At 37.2% G+C, this 17,094-nt stretch overlaps 1 protein-coding gene across 1 annotated transcript in view; it reads right to left on the reverse strand.

Annotated features, from left to right (window-relative positions):
- Positions 1–17,094, reverse strand: part of ZMYM6 (zinc finger MYM-type containing 6) — a 43,183-nt gene that overhangs the window by 14,334 nt on the left and 11,755 nt on the right. The window contains exons 4-13 of the mRNA XM_044913958.1: positions 14,279–14,453; positions 13,989–14,180; positions 11,149–11,299; positions 10,619–10,734; positions 9,503–9,793; positions 9,183–9,333; positions 8,096–8,268; positions 6,824–6,971; positions 5,484–5,624; positions 5,005–5,042 (exon numbers count right to left, since the gene is read on the reverse strand). Of these exons, the coding sequence (XP_044769893.1) occupies positions 5,005–5,042; positions 5,484–5,624; positions 6,824–6,971; positions 8,096–8,268; positions 9,183–9,333; positions 9,503–9,793; positions 10,619–10,734; positions 11,149–11,299; positions 13,989–14,180; positions 14,279–14,453 (1,576 nt within the window). The remainder of the gene's footprint in view (positions 1–5,004; positions 5,043–5,483; positions 5,625–6,823; positions 6,972–8,095; positions 8,269–9,182; positions 9,334–9,502; positions 9,794–10,618; positions 10,735–11,148; positions 11,300–13,988; positions 14,181–14,278; positions 14,454–17,094) is intronic.

Genomic DNA, 17,094 nt, shown 5'->3' on the forward strand with positions numbered 1-17,094 from the left:
GTGTAAAAGACAATGTCTTCAATAAATGGTGTTGGGGAAAACCCAGCAACTACATGCACAAGAAGAAACTAGGGATGCCTGAGTGGCTCAGTTGATTAAGTGTCTGACTCTTTTTTTTTTTTAAAGATTTTATTTATTTATTTGACACAGAGAGAGTGAGAGGGAGAGAGAGAGAGAACATAAGCAGGGGGAGTGGCAGGCAGGCAGAGGGAGAGGCAGGCTCTGTGCTGAGCAAGGAGCCCGATGTGGGACTCAATCCCAGGACCCCGGGATCATGACCTGAGCCAAAGGCAGACGCTTAATGACTGAGCCACCCAGGCGCCCTAAGCGTCTGACTCTTGATCTCAGCTCAGGTCTTGATCTCAGGGTTGTGAGTTCAAGCCCCACATCAGGCTCCATGTTGGGTGAGGAGCCTACTTTAAAAAAAAAAAAAAAAAGAATGAAACTGGACCACTATTTTACACCACATAGAAAAATAAATATGAAATGGATTAAAGACTTGAATGAAAGAGCTGAAGCCATAAAATCCTAGAAGAAAACATAGGAAGTTAGCTACTTTAAAAGATTTTTATTTATTTATTTGAGAGAGAGCAGAAGCAAGGGGAGGAGCAGAGGGAGAGAGAGAGAGAGAATCTCTCAGACTCCTCACTCAGCATGGAATCCAACAGAGGGCTCAATCTCAAGACCCTGAAATCACAACCTGAGCCAAAACCAAGATTTGGACACTCAACTGACTGAGCCACCCAGGCACCCCAGGAAGTTAGCTATTTGACATCAGTATTAGCAACATTTTTTTGGCAAGAGCAGCAAAAGCTAAAATAAACAAACAGAATTACATCAAACTAAAAAGCAAGGAAATGGGGCGCCTGGGTGGCTCAGTTGGTTAAGCGACTGCCTTCGGCTCAGGTCATGATCCTGGAGTCCCGGGATCGAGTGCCGCATCGGGCTCCCTGCTCGGCAGGGAGTCTGCTTCTCCCTCTGACCCTCCCCCCTCTCATGTACTCTCTCTCATTCTCGCTCTCTCAAATAAATAAATAAATCTTTAAAAATAAATAAATAAATAAATAAAAAGCAAGGAAATGATCAACAAAATGAAAAGGCAATCTACTGAAAAGGAGAAAATATTTGCAAATCATGCATCTGATAAGGGATTAAATACCAAAATATAGGAAGAACTTACACAACTTAGTATCAAAAAAAATAAACAACCCAATTAAAAAATGGGCAGAGGACTTCAATAAGCATTTTTCCAAAGAAGACATACAGGGCGCCTGGGTGGCTCAGTTGGTTGGGCGACTGCCTTCGGCTCAGGTCATGATCCTGGAGTCCCTGGATCGAGTCCCGCATCGGACTCCCTGCTCGGCAGGGAGCCTGCTTCTGCCTCTGACCCTCCCCCCTCTCATGTGCTCTCTCTCTCTCATTCTCTCTGTCTCAAATAAATAAATTAAAAAAAAAAAAAACAAAGAAGACATACAGATGGTCAACAGACACATGAAAAGATGATCACCATCACTCATCATCAGGGAAGGACAAATCAAAACCACAATGATATATCACCTCAAACCTGTCAGATTAGATATTATAAAAAAGACAAAAAATTACAAGTGTTGGCAAGGATGTAGGAAAAAACCCCTGTGCATGTTTTTTTTTAAGATTTTATTTATTTATTTGACAGAGAGAGACACAGCAAGAGAGGGAACACAAGTAGGGGGAGTGGGAGAGGGAGAAGCAGGCTTCCCGCTGCGCAGGGAGCCCGATGCGGGGCTTGATCCCAGGACGCGGGGCTCAATCCCAGGACCCTGGGATCATGACCTGAGCCGAAGGCAGATGCTTAACCACTGAGCCACCCAGGGGCCCCCCTCATGCACTTTTGGTGAGAATGTATATTGGTGCAGCAACTGTGGAAAACAGTATAGAGTTTCCTCAAAAAATTAAAAATAAAACTACCATATGATCCAGCAATTCCACCTCTGGGAATTTATCCAAAGAAAACCAAAACACCAAAGTAAAGAGATACATGCACCCCAAAGTTCACTGCAGCATTATTTACAATAGCCAATAGCCAAGATATGGAAACAACCTAAGTGTTCATTGATAGATGGATGGATAGAGAAGATGTGATAAACACACACACACACACACACACAAAGAGGAATATAACTCAGCCAAACAAAGAATGAAATCTTGCCATTTGCAACAACATAGATGGACCTAGAGGGTATTATGCAAAGTGAAATAAGTCAGAGAAAGACAAATAAGTCAAACAGAGAAAGATAAACATCATAGAATTTCACTTGAATGTAAATCTAAAGTTATTTAAATAGTCTTAAATTTCAGGGAGAGGTGAGATACAGTAAAGTACAAAGAAGAAAATCTGCAAATGTCAGTAAACTTTCTATAAAGATCTAGGTAGTAAATGTTTTAGACTTTGCAGGCCATACAGACTCTGTTGCAACTCCTCATCTCTGCTATTGTAGTGCAGAAGTAGCCACAGGCAATCCATAAATGAGTGAGTGGCTATGTTCCAATAAAATTATATTTACAGAAACAGGTCGTGGGCTGGACTTGGTCCACTCCATACTTTGCCAAATCCTGCTCTACTGTATTCCCAGCACTGAGAATTAACCATTGTTAGATTGGGCTTATTTGCCTAGTTTTTTTTCCTCCTATTTTCCTAAACTGAAAATATTAATCAGAGCTATTCTATAACACAGGTTAAATGACTGGTGAATTATAGAAGTACTACACATAGGGAAAAATATAGGGCAGTCATATTTAATATGAGAGATGTATGCCTGAAAACCCTGAATAATTCAAAACTAACTGTCCCATACATATAGAGGAGGGATGCATTCTCAGAATACATAAATCTACAACAAATATAGAATGCTTTTTTTTTTTAAAGATTTCATTTATTTACTTGAGAGAGAGAGTATACATGAGCGGTGGGGAGGGGCAGAGGGAGAGGGACAAACAGACTCCCCGCCAAGCAGGGAACCCCAGAGGGGGCTCGATCCAGGCACCTGGGTGGCTCAGTTGGTTGAGCGTCTGCCTTCGACTCAGGTCATGATCCCAGGGTCCTAGGATCGAGCCCTACATCAGGCTCCCTGCTCCATGGGAAGCCTGCTTCTCCCTCTCCCACTCCCCCTGCTTGTGTTCCCTCTCTTGCTGTGTCTCTCTCTGTCAAATAAATAAATAATAATTTTAAAAATCTTTAAAAAAAAAAAAGTATCAAATTAGGAGAAGCTCTCTCTCCACATCATGGGGAAGGCTAGTCTGAGTCCTTGAAAGACTTCTGTTAACGAATGGATCTAATGTAGCTGGTTCTTTAATTTTTTTTTCACTGAAGATTTTTTTTTTCACTGAAGGTTTCTTGATATGCAGAAACACTGTCCATTTTTCACCTTGCCACCATGAAACAGCAATCCACATTTGGATCATTTCCTTTAATAATAGCAATTGTTGCTGGAATATGGTCAAAAGCATATGCCAGTTACTTCACTGTTGGCTGTTGTGCTGAAGGCCCAGGCTAACTGCTGGGGCCCTGTTTTTCTAATTCTAGCAAGTCTTCCTTTATTAATCCATGGAGAACAACCCAAGCAAAATGTCAACATCCCCTTCACCAACCTTGTACAAATTCACCTTCTTTACCACTTTCACAGATTCTTTATTAGGTGTGAGGCTGTCTTCCAAGTTAAAGCCTCTTTAGATTATGGTAAAACTGAAATGTTTTTGATAGCTTCAGTTAGCAGTTATAGCTTCTTACAACCTTGGTAGGCTTTAAAATTGGAAAGCCAGCCATGTAAACTTTTTGTCTCACTTTCCCTTCCTTTCAAATCATCAAAACACTTCAAGCTTTAGCACAGGCGATGGCTTGGCCTTAGGGGCACATTATGGCAGCACTGATCTTCCAGCTGTGTTGCCAGGATTTTTTCCCATTTATTCCATTATTTTTTCCTGGTTATAAGATATTTTCATGCGAACTAAATAATGTGCCTTCTTTAATGCTGCTTTTGTTTTTTTGAGCATTATCTCTAATATTCTGCAGGTTTCACTCTCCTAAATGAACAGCACAGGGGTTCACAGCCGAGGCCTGGCCTTCATCACAGAGCTTTATAATATCTAATTTCTGTTCCAAAGATACTGAATTTGGGGCACACTTTTCAGCACTAGCATACACTACTTAATGAATCTGAATGATAATGTTACATGATATATAAAAATATTTTTAATTGTACCAAAAGCAAATGCTAAGAGAACAGCCAAAACAGTCACCAAAAACATCAACCCAAGATCTGATACATTAGGTTCATACGATATTGATAAAGGATGATGGGAATTTTGTTTCCTGCTAACACAAGACACAGACAACGACATAGTTTGCAATCCTTTCGGCCTGCCAGATTTGAAATTATGCATTTCTTCAAAATATTTTTTTTAATTTTGGAAAGTTTCACAATATTTCAAATTTGAGACATAAAGTGGGAATTTAAATGTATTTTTACTTTGCACTATTTTCAGCCTCACATAATTTGAAGATGCACAAAACAACACTACACTGAACTTTTTCAAGAGACTTTCTCTCTTTCTCTTTCTTTCTTTAAGTAGGCCCCACACCCAGCATGGAGCCCAACACAGGGCTTGAACCCTGAGATCAAGACCTGAGCTGAAATCAAAAGTCAGACGCGTTAACTGACTGAGCCACCCAGGTGCCCCTCAAGAGACTTTCTAGTCTTAAAGAAAAATACTTGAATGTAGTAACCAGATGGAATTAACAAGTATTTAAAGAAATTAAGGAGACAGAACACAATGAAATAAATCAGAAACGCATTCTTATTAATGATGTAACTTTAAGATCTCAAAATTAGTACATAATAGATTACTCTTTTTTTAAAGACTAACCTGCAAACAGAAATATATTCAGGTACATATTAAAATGCTACATCCAAAATGAAAATAAACACAAGTGGCACTATGAGGGAAAATATTAACAATAAAACTTACATCTTCGATGATCTTTGCTGCGTCTTTAGTAACTGCACCTGTAATAAATTAAAACATACATTATCCCCAGAATATACAGATGTAAACACTGAGACCAAGAAATTACTTTCCTCTTACTAAGGTGGGCCAGAGTCTAGTCCAGGATTTCACAAAAAATGGTCCAACGAAACTGGGCGTCAATATCACCTGGGATGCTTGGTAAAGGTAAAGATTCTTGGGCCTCAATCTTATCCAGCTGTATTACAATCTCCAGTGATAAAGGCAAGTATATTAAAATCGCTTAGGTTCTTAAAAAAATAAACTATACATGCCACTTCCTTCCCCACCCAGGCCAACCTACTTGCTACCCACTTCCCTCTGAGAAAAAGGGGCATGTTTCCTTATATAAATATAAATGTAAATATTAGCAACAAGAGCTACTTAGACTAGACGGCACTCACCTCTACAGTCTAACCAAATGCCTTTATATCAAGTCATACCTTTTAAAACACTGTTGGTGTTCCCTGTAGGCTGGGTAGGAGATATTTTTGCCAATGACACCACACTGGTTATAACTGGTGTTGTATTTTTCCTTGCAGAAGGGAGCTCCACTGAAGCAGTTTGCGCCTTATAAATATTTACTGATTAAAATAAAAAGGTAAGACCTAGTATAAACAAAAAGGTTACGCACAAAATAAACCCTGTTTAACAACTAAGTTTTCAAGGAGCAGGGCAAATATCTAACTCTGTATAAAGAGTGATTCTGGTCAATTAACATTCGATAGGACTTAAAGACAGGCTGATTCTCTAAAATTATAAACTTCAAATGCTACTTAACAGGTAAAAATATAGGTATTAGCTTCAGAATCAACTGGGCTTTTCTATTAGTGAATATTAAAACTCCTCCACCTAAGCTTGCTTCCAATAAAAATTTAACACGATAATTTTTATAAATAAGTTGGTGAGGCACCTGTCCATCCACTGGTTTTTTGCCAACCCATATTATAAAATGAAAATTCTACCACTGACCTGACTGGTCTTAGGGAATAGATGATGACATAAAAGATTGGCACGTGGCATATGTGATTAAGGTGATGATCAATAAGACTGCAAAAGGTAGACAAGGGCCAGACTGTAAGGACAAAGCACATGGATTCTGTCAATTCAACAGCACTCCAGGCTTTGATCAGAGAGCATAATACCAAATGTTTTGAACCTAGCTCAGAGAAGTACTACTTCAAGGAACTACTATAAGAACATGCCACATATGTATCTATTCATCTGGATATTTTGACCATATTAGCTGTCCTACTTGCAAAATTATTTTATTCTTAGCCAACAAAACTTTGCTACCTATGAAGAACTGGTCTACTTTATTTTTTCTGATATAATTAATGTGTTGGTTTTTTTCCTTGGCTATAAGCAAGCTCTGGATCAAATCTTATGCCAGTCACAAAAACTATATTAACATACTTATATCCTCTCCCTTTGTTTGCCCTGATTTTCTATTTTTTTTTTCTAGTTTATTAACTGAATAACATATATCTCTTAGTGGAAGTTATTTATGTATAGATAAATTCAACCAAAAGCAATCAAATCTAACTTTCTGATAAACTAGTGCTTATCATAACATTTATTGATTCCTTGGTGTGTTTGATTATGATAGCAAAAAGCATCAGGATTAACCTTCCCTGAAGGGCAAGCTTTAAGAATTCTTACAGGAAAATTTCAGGAAATCCACGCTATTTGAATCCAGTAAAATTTTGTTTTTATTACTGTCTGTGCTAATAGCATATCCTAGCACTAACATAAAGATCCTGTTAGCCAAGTTTAATTTTACCTTTATTTTGTGAAAGAGGGTCATTCATAATTTGCCGATGACAAAACTCCAAGACACAAAATAAGTTACAGAAATGCTTGATGTTTCCTCGCCATTTTATGGACTCACTTAGCTTACCCTGTCGTTTACAGCCATCGCACTTGGCCATCTGAGAAAGAAATGTAAGGTAGGATAGGCTTAAAACCACAAAATAATGAAAAGATAACATTAGTCATAAAACCAGAAGGCACTAAGAAAACAGGATGTATAAGTCAGGTGCGATCACAAAATATAGGGTTTAAAATAATGTGGTTAAAAATAGATATACTTAATTATTTGTTTCCACATAAATGCCCTCAATATATAGAATATAAAAATTGATCTCCCATTTTCAAAATTACTGATGAAGGAATTTAGAGGTAGGTTCTACTTTTAAGAGGTTAAGAAGCAGCATAATGTAGTAGAAAGAATATGGACTTTGGAGTTGTAAAGACACTGATTCATTCAAAAAATATTTAATCAGGTATCCTTTGTCTTGAGCACTGAGATAGTTTCCTGGTCATATAGTTGTGATAAAGACATACTTCTCCATGAAGAAGATTATATTTTAGGGGGTAGGTAGGCAAAAAAACCAGATGGTTTCACTCAAGTATTATAGGTGCTGTCTAGCTATCACCTACCAGCTTCTTGAAGGTTATATTACGTATCTTCCTTGGATCTTGCTCTTTTACCTTATTTATAAACTGGTAGTAATATACCTACCTCCAAGGATCATAGTGAGGATTAAATAAAACAACACTTATGAAACACTAGGTGTGTATTAGTGGTTCAATTAATTGTAGCTTTCACAGTTAGCCTTTCAAAAGGTAATTTTTTTAAAAGGTAGTGGGTAAGGACGTCAGTCATAGTCATTTGACCTATTAAGTGAGAACAAGGTCTGACTTCTAATTCATCACAGCAACCTTCTGAATGAGAGAGCCACTTAACGCAACATAACTACGTAAGGTTCTAACTTAAGAGAACTCAGTTATAAATAAGGTCAATATGCCTCAAGAGAAAGCAAAATATAAAAATAAAAGGAATATATGTTCAAACAACAACAAAGTCTCCAGAAATCCTATACTCTTCACCCCCAAAATTTCATATTTATATTCAGTTGAATTTTGCTTTAGGAGCCCATAATTTATTTTAACCCAGTTCTAAACAGTAAATTTTACTTCACATGATCCAAACATATTTTAAGAAAATAATTTCTACTAACTTCAGAAAGCCAAAAAGGTATGTTACATTTACCTGATAAAACAAAACTGTAAATTTGGACATGCAATCTTCACAACAAAACTCTTCTAACTTGCCCTCCAGTCGATTTTCTACCAAATTAGGGGATGTCTGTGAGCAATAACTGCACATCTTACAGTAATTTCCCCATCGTTCTCCAAAGTCACGGGCAGAGAGGAATTTGCAAACTGAGAACCAGAAGGGATGAAAGGAAGAAACATCAAACTTATATTAACCTGAAGGAGATAAAATGAGTTTCCACAGTCTCAGGTACCAGCTAAGCTAATTTCTACATACTTGAAACAATTACTTGCTTCTAGGATAGGAGCAAGGATAGTCTCTATATTCACAAAACAAACTCGCATCACCTTTTACATATACTCTAACTATTAGGCCATCTATATTCAGAAACATCAGCGATATAAAAGTTTCTTAAGCCAAGAAGCAGTAATTGCTTAAGTACCCTCTTTACAAGTGGGTGCAAGAACAGAAAGATCTCTCAAGTCATTGCTAAACTTATGAAGAGATTTTTTACACTCTATACTAATATCATTGACCTAATTATCTTTCAAAAGTCTTTTTTGAGCTTTAAAGCAATTTATTTAAGATTACTGTAATTTAAAACATCACCACAAGCCAATCATGATCACAAATATATTACAATATTTAAAATCTTTTTCAGGGCGCCTGGGTGGCGCAGTCAGTTGAGCATCCAACTCTTGGTTTCAGCTCAGGTCGTGCTCTCAGGGTCATGGGATCGAGCCCCACATCAGGCTCTGTGCCCAGCGTGCAGTCTGCTTAAGACTCTCTTTTCCTCTGCCCCTCCCTGCCGTGTGCTTTCTCTAAAATAAATAAATCTTTAAAAAAATTTTTTTCAAGTTTTTCTTTATTGAGATTATAGTTAACATTTAGAATTATAGACTTTAAAGTGACTTAAGTATAAAAACAGTGAATTAAGCATCAACTCAAGAAAAATCCTCAAATTATACCTCATAAAACAAAATTACTTGAAAATTATAGATTAATGGCTCAACTCAGCGTGAATTACTTTATAACAACAACATGCTCTGTGGATAAAACTGAACTGGCTTGCTTTCTTTACCTTCACTACAGAATGGCTTATCAACCCCTGAGAATCGGACAGTCTCCTTTATAATTTTCTGCAATTTACAGTAGTCACACATTGCCATAACTTTATGTTTCTTTTTGTATTCATCAGAGCAAGTCTTGCCACAAAACAGAAACATTTTACCCTGCAAAGAGAAAAAAAAAATAGTCATTAAGACCTAATTAAACAGTTGCTTTATCTTTAAGAAATCATTCTCCTCATTTCAAAGCAAATTAAGTGACTGTCGAAGATGAAAAGACAAATGCTTCTGATGGATACATTTATATTCCATCCCTTTCATGATTTCTCTTTACCTTGTAGAAAAGGAGTTCTGGTTTTGTGGCAAACAGATGGCTACAGTGTTGACACCTGAGTTTAACAAGTGTCTGAGCTACAGCAACTTGGGATGGGGCAGCAAGAGGCTGGAAACTGGCTGTGGCAGAGGCAGAGCTGCTGATGGAGCCGGTGGGACCGGAACCGGAACCGGCAGAGGCGTTACCTCCTGTAGCTGACACTGCTGACCCAGACGGTGGGCTTACAACCACTTGGCCCTGAGATGGGGGTGCCGCTGAAGAGTTTGTTCCTTTGGGCTTGTTAAATACATTCTGGAAGAACACAAATAAGGCAAAGATTTAGCAACTAAGAAGTAAGATGACTTGGGTAATTTTCGTTTTCTTGTTTTAATAAATTAATGCCCCCACAAATATTTCCTTAACACTTTATAAAGTACTTCACAGGAAGAGTTTAAATGGCATACTTCCAGAATAGAAGGACTGAGAAATGCAACATTATAAGGTTAAGGACTGGAATTAGGGCTTCCCAGACACTTCTAATACAGGGCTCTAATAAACTAAAGCAGACCCCTTCTTTCCCTCAAAATACCCCTCCACTGGCACGCCCATCACCAACTAGCCTCTGATGGCCATGAAGAGCATGGTGGCCACCAGTGGTCTCTTTTGCCCTGGTGCCAGGGACATTTTATCAGGCATCTTGCCATCCCAGAGGGTCACTAAACTCTACTTGCTCCGTCTGTCTCAGAGAGTGAGGAACAAATGGGACAAGTAAATGGAGGCTTATAATTTCATGCCAGGAGTCATTACATTTGGCCCAGGATGAGAGGAAGGGACACATGAGGACTTATCTGAACCATATCTTAAGTTTCCATCCTTTTAAAAGGGAGAGAACCAAAGGCAAAAGTGGGAGGGAAGGGTAGTTTATGTAGGGACCCTGCATAGGGAAGACGGCACTGAGGCTCAATACCTGGCTGAGACATTTTGCAGAAATGACTTCGGGGACCAGAGTTGAACAGAATTTTTTTCTTTCTAACTTAAATTTAATCTTTTGTAAATATAGACCTTCAGCAGTTAACATATTGCCATAGACCAATGCCTAAAAGAACCTCAGGGGTAAAATACTACCTTAGATCATACCTGGAAAGCCACCACACAATTGGAGCTGCAGAAGCTGTATATGGTTCCATTGGACATGGCTAGGTGATACTGAGGGATTGCTGAGGTTTTACAACTATGACATGAAACCTGGACACCTTGGTAAGAAAAAATAAAAACCAATGAATAAGCTACATAGATGAACAAATGATCCAAAAGTGTATTAGAAGGATTAAAAAATAGTAATATACAAAACTAAAATCAAGGAACTTTACAATAATCTGTGCTAACTGCAACTAATCGCAGTGAAGTCCTACTTACACAAAAATTTAGAACTTACAAGTGATTTTTTTTTTTTTTTTGGTCTTTCTTTTCACAAAGAAACTACAAAATAAATACCTCAACCAAGAAAATCAGTGAAAAACTATTTTCACTTAAAAATGAGTTCTCGGAAACTAAATCTTGGGTCTCAGTTTAACCACATAGATAAATTCAGTTTGTAACAAAATGAAAGAAAAGCAGCTACACTGAACAGTTACTAAATCTATAAATTTATCGAATTTAAACATTACCTGAAGAAATAACTGTCTTAACTCTGTAAGCAGATAAGCAATTAATAGAGCAGAAAAGCTCAGTTTTTCCTGAGTCATTGGTAGTCTCAATCATTTCAGCTGAGGGCCTCAATGATTTCCCCAAGGCATATGGAGGAGTTTGGGCTGAATTCTATCAAGAAAATAAAATAACATTTAGATACCTAGCACAAACATACAAGTTGTATAAGAAAAGAAAAAAGAAAATCTACCTACAAAGACTGCCTTTGGCTGAAATATTTGAACATGATTATGAGGCCACTCTATAGATTTTTCTCGAAGTTGGGATGTGGGAAAAATAAGTTCTTTCAGACAATAATAAAATGAAACTGAAGAAAATTAGTAACTACTCATGTATATTAACAACAAAACACATTAAAGGTAATTAATTTGGTATTTGTAATGCACTTTTTTCAGTACAAATAATCAAGGATGACCAGGTAATCCATGAACCAAAGGGCCATCCTCACCAGATCTTGGACATCAATCTAGAAGATCATCTACCACCTTTAAGATTACTTAACAAGTTAAGACTCTTTAGCAGGAGGAAACAGAGATGATGTTCAATGTATATTAAGAGATCTTACAGAACTACCTGTTTTTCAAGCTGAGTTCACAATAAAATCTGCCTGTAACTTTACTCATGTTTTAAGAAACAATAATAATAATGGCTACCATTTACATAAATTACCAATATTATTATTTATTCAGTGCTTGCCATGAGCTAGGCCCTATGCTAAATAACTTATATACTCTATCAAAGAATCCTTTCAACAACATAGTGAGATACTTTAAGAAATTATATTAACAAAAAGGTTAAATTAATTTTAATTCAATTAACAAATAAACAGAAAAGTGGGAGATCAAACATTTCATCTCACTCCAAAGTTCCAGACTAACCACTACCCTATACTGTCACTGACACAACATAAAGTCTCTAAATAAGAAGTTATATGGGGTAGGTATTTATCCCAAAGATACAAATGTAGTTATCCGAAGGGGCACCTGCACCCCAATGTTTATAAGCAGCAATGTTCACAACAGCCAAACTATGGAAAGAGCCCAGATGTCCACTGACAGATGAATGGATAAAGAAGATGTGGTGTGTGTGTGTGTGTGTATGTATATATATATATATATATATATATATATATAAAATGGAATACTACTCAGCCATCAAAATGAAATCTTGGGGCACCTGGGTGGCTCAGTCGTTAAGCGTCTGCCTTCGGCTCAGGTCATGATCCCAGGGTCCTGGGATCGAGTCCCACATTGGGCTCCCGACTCGGTGGAAAGCCTGCTTCTCCCTCTCCCACTCCCCCTGCTCATGTTCCTGCTCTCGCTATCTCTCTCTCTGTCAAATAAATAAATAAAATCTTTAAAAAAAAAAAAAGCTTGCTATTTGCAACGACATGGATGGACCTAGAGAGTATTATGCTAAGTGAAATAAGTCAATCAGAGAAAGACAATTATTATATAATCTCACTCATACATGGAAGTTAAGAAACAAAACAGAGGATCACAGGGGAAGGTAGGGAAAAATAAAACAAGACAAAATCAGAGAGGGAAACAAACATAAGAGACTCTTAATCATAAGAAACAAACTGAGGGTTGGGGCGCTTGGGTGACTCAGTTGTTAAGCATCTGCCTTCAGCTCAGGTCATGATCCCAGAGTCCTGGGATGAGCCCTGCATCTGGCTCCCTGCTCAGTGGGAAGCCTGCTTCTCCCTCTCCCACTCGCCCTGCTTGTGTTCCCTCTCTCGCTGTGTCTCTGGTCAAATAAATAAAATCTTGGGGCGCCTGGGTGGTTCAGTTGGTTAAGCAACTGCCTTCGGCTCAGGTCATGGTCCTGGAGTCCCTGGATCGAGTCCCGCATCGGGCTCCCTGCTCGGCAGGGAGTCTGCTTCTCCCTCTGACCCTCCCCCCTCTCATGTGCTCTCTCTCATTCTCTCTCTCAAATAAATAAAGAAAATCTTTAAAAAAAAAAATAAATAAATAAATAAATAAAATCTTAAAAAAAAAACCCAAACAAACTTGAGGGTTGCTGGAGGGGAGGTGGTTAGGGGAATGGGGTAACTGGGTGATGGACATTAAGGAGGGAACATGATGTAATGAGCACTGGGTATTATATAAGACTGATAAATCACTGAACTCTACCTCTGAAACTATAATACACTATATTTTAATGAATTGAATTTAAATTAAAAAAAGAAGGGCCTCTGACCCTCCCCCCTCTCATGTGCTCGCTCTCTCTCATTCTCTCTCAAATAAGTAAGTAAAATCTTTAAAAAAAAAAAAAGATTTTATTTATTTCAGAGAGAGAGAGTATGTGCACAAGTTGGGGAGACAGGCCAAGGGAGAGGGAGAAGCAGATTCCCTGCTGAGCAGGGAGCCTGATGTGGGGCTCGATCCCAGAACCCTAAGATCATGACCTGAGCCAAAGGCAGACGCTTAACCAACTCAGCCACCCAGGCGCCCCAGAAAATACATTTTCTAAAAGGAAAAAGATATGCTTTAGATCCACTGATTTTTATCATCTATAACTGGTCATAGTTTATTTATATGGGGCTATCTTCACTTATCACTATATCACAAAATATTTCAGACTCCTCGCAAAACATGAAATCCCATTTGTGAATTCCTGACCACCTGTATCATCTCACTACCACAATCAACACTTACACCACCAGAATCTATCCCACTTTTCTGCAAGGGAACTCATACACCAAGATCAACTGATCTTGTTTATTTTGCATTTCATCCCTGCAGGGCCACCCTGGAAGGAGCGAGCCTAACTATGTGTGACAGACAGATCTTCATACCTGCTTATACGCTGTGACACTTGTTGAACTAAAAACCTTCTGGGACTGGCACGGGCCAGAGCTACTATAGCAGTAGCTTCCACAGTTCTCGCAACAGTTCATGGTGAGGTTGTTGGCGGAGTGAAATTTTGAAAAACAGGCATCACTACAAAGACCATGCACCACATTTTGATACTTAACTTCAAATCGAATCTAGGAAATAAAAACACATACACATCCAAAATCAGCAAAGCCAATCAAAAATCTCAGATCTTTGAGCAGAATCCCAAAAAAGGTACAACGTGACTTACGTCGGCATTCTTCTGACACATACTGCACTTGGTTGAAATGCTATTGGTATATATGGTGACAACAGGTTTTTTCTTTAGCTCATAAGAAGAAAGACATGATTGGCTGCAGAAATCTTTGCTAGGAGAAGAATTTTCAAATCGGGTTGTGATCACATCCTTTGGATTTAAAATGTCTCTAAAAATAAATAACAAAGGCAAAATGAAATGTGTACTTCGTAACTGTAATTTCTTACACACTGTGAGCTAAAATAACTACATTTACTAAGGGCAGCTACTGCATAGGAGAAAACAGCTGGCCTGGAATAAGGCGTCTGCAACCCTGAGTTTGAGGACTAGTTCTGTTACTTAGCTGAGTAACAATGACTGAAGTAATTACTCTCAATTTTTTGTGTATAACATGGGTTTATGATACCTAATTTATGGATGTGTTGAGGGCAAATTATATTTAAAATATATCCAGCTAGATGTTCATGACAAAAACAGTGAGGCTTCCAGCTCCAACCAAGTTTCATCCACTGGAGCCAATGGAACAAGTAGCCATCCCAAAATTCCAGACCACAAAACACTTGTCCTCTTACTAGCCAGCAGCTGCCAAGAGTAGAAACATGAGTGAGACAAGGAATGACATGTTTTGGGTTTTTTTAATTGAAATGCAAGATTTGGGAAAGAGATGAACTACCAAAGATTAATATAAAAAATTAGCATGATATATAAAACAACTATAAATGAAGAGAGTAAGGGAACAAATAAAAGAACTACTAAGGTTTAGTAGCAGAGGACAGATGGAATTAAGAATAAGACAGAAAGAACACAAATAATCGAGCCGTTCTGTAAAACTCAAGTTATTTTGTAAGACCTCATTGCTATAAGCACTGACAGTAAAAACAAAGACTAAGTATTGCCATTTTTCTGATCAGTGTAAAAAACTAAAGGAAATGGTCATTAGAAGCACTAGTAGAGGCCACAAAGAATATAATGGCAATAATATTATATATAGTAATGTGTACTGAGTAATTAGTATGTACCAGACATTGTTCTCTTTATTCAAATTACCCAACTTAATTATCAAAAAAATTCTGTGAGGTAAGTATTATTATAATTGCCCCTTTACAGATGAGGAGACCAAATCAGAAAGGTTAAATAGTTTGTCAAGGTCACACAGCTGGTAAGCAGTGAAGCCAGAATACAAACTCTAGGCAGTGTGATTCCACAGTCCATGGAGTTAATCATTCCACTATTCTGCCTCCCATCCTGTGCCTTTATTATACAGAACTGTTCCATGGTAAACTATCAAAGAATAACAATAACAACAAAGTACTGTAATTTTCTAAAACTCACCTAACCTTAAAAATAGGACAGTGAATCTTGGAAACCAAGTGGATATGCTTACACACGGATGAAGTTATTAATTTTGAAAAGTGATTTTTCTACTAAAAACAAAGCAATAAAGAATGTTATTTAATAATGTGAATCTGCCAGTGGTGTAATATACACATACGTAAACCAATGAGAATGATTTTTTAATGGAAATCTGTGCACATAAATATAAATGCATTCTAAATCTTATGCATCCAAATGAAACTTATACCTTAACATTTATCTTAAAAAAAAACCATACACCTTCCAAAAACATGGCTCCAACATTCTTCTAATTTCTTTTATTTACAAGAACTCTAAGAACAACTTTTCAGTGTCATAGTCAAATATCATGTTTAAGAGTATGACTCAGTTGAATTCGTCTACGATAGTCAACTGATAAAGGCATCAAGCAACTTTTGGCACTTTGCAAAAACCATGGTATAAAGATAGATTTGTCATCTAACTTGGTCTAAAGGAATGTTTCATAGGCTCTGAATGCAATGCCAAATCAAGAGATCAAAACAAAATTTTGAATAAGAGCAGCACTGTGGTAAAATGTCTCTGACAAGAGTGACTATTTTTAAGAGAATAATATGCATTTGGATGTATAAGTTGTGCTTTGTTCTTTAAAATTTAATTCATTTTGATATCTGATATGTTGAAACAGAGTATATAGAAACAGAAAACTAAATTTACCCTTCCAAATCAGTTTCATGAGAATGTATAGAAGAGTTTAAGTAAGGTATTAGAAGGACATTTTAGAACAATATTAATTTGAATATTTATGTAAAATATTTTTAAATTCCTCTTTCTTTTTAGTTGGAGATTTCCATTTTAACAGGATCTACTTTTAGATACGTAAGGCCAACACCCAGGCAGATAAAGAAACTGTCATCTATCTCCAAAGAAAAAATAGGAGCCTATAAATTCTATGTTAATACACATAATAATAATTTTATTATTAAAAATAATAGGATCCCACTTATTAAGCATTTGCTATGTGCCAAGCCCTGGGCTAACACTATTTCCTTAAAATCTGAGTAAGTAGATACTATTTACTAACAAAGAAATGGAGACTTAGGAAAGTTAAAAATCTAGACCCAACGTCATATAGATAGTAAGGGATTAGAGCCATGATCTAAACCAAGCTCTTAACTTTTTTCACTCTACATTAATGACTACTGACAATACAATGTGTTCCTAGAACTACACTACCACAGGAATAGGCAGAACATGCCAAATTTTTCAAACATACTAATGTAGAGAAAGAAGTTTATGTGGCTTTGTTGCTATTTCTTCCTTTCTCTGCACCTATGTGTGACTGTAAGGCAACAATAACCTCCAACAAAAACTTACAAGGATGTTTTAGAAATAAACACATTACTTTTGTAACCATTTAGAGTTTTTTATCTTCTAAAGAATTAAATAACTTATATAATAAGACTACTGTTACTGTA

This window comes from Neomonachus schauinslandi, chromosome 4 (assembly GCF_002201575.2).
Source record: "Neomonachus schauinslandi chromosome 4, ASM220157v2, whole genome shotgun sequence".
NCBI lineage: Eukaryota > Metazoa > Chordata > Mammalia > Carnivora > Phocidae > Neomonachus > Neomonachus schauinslandi.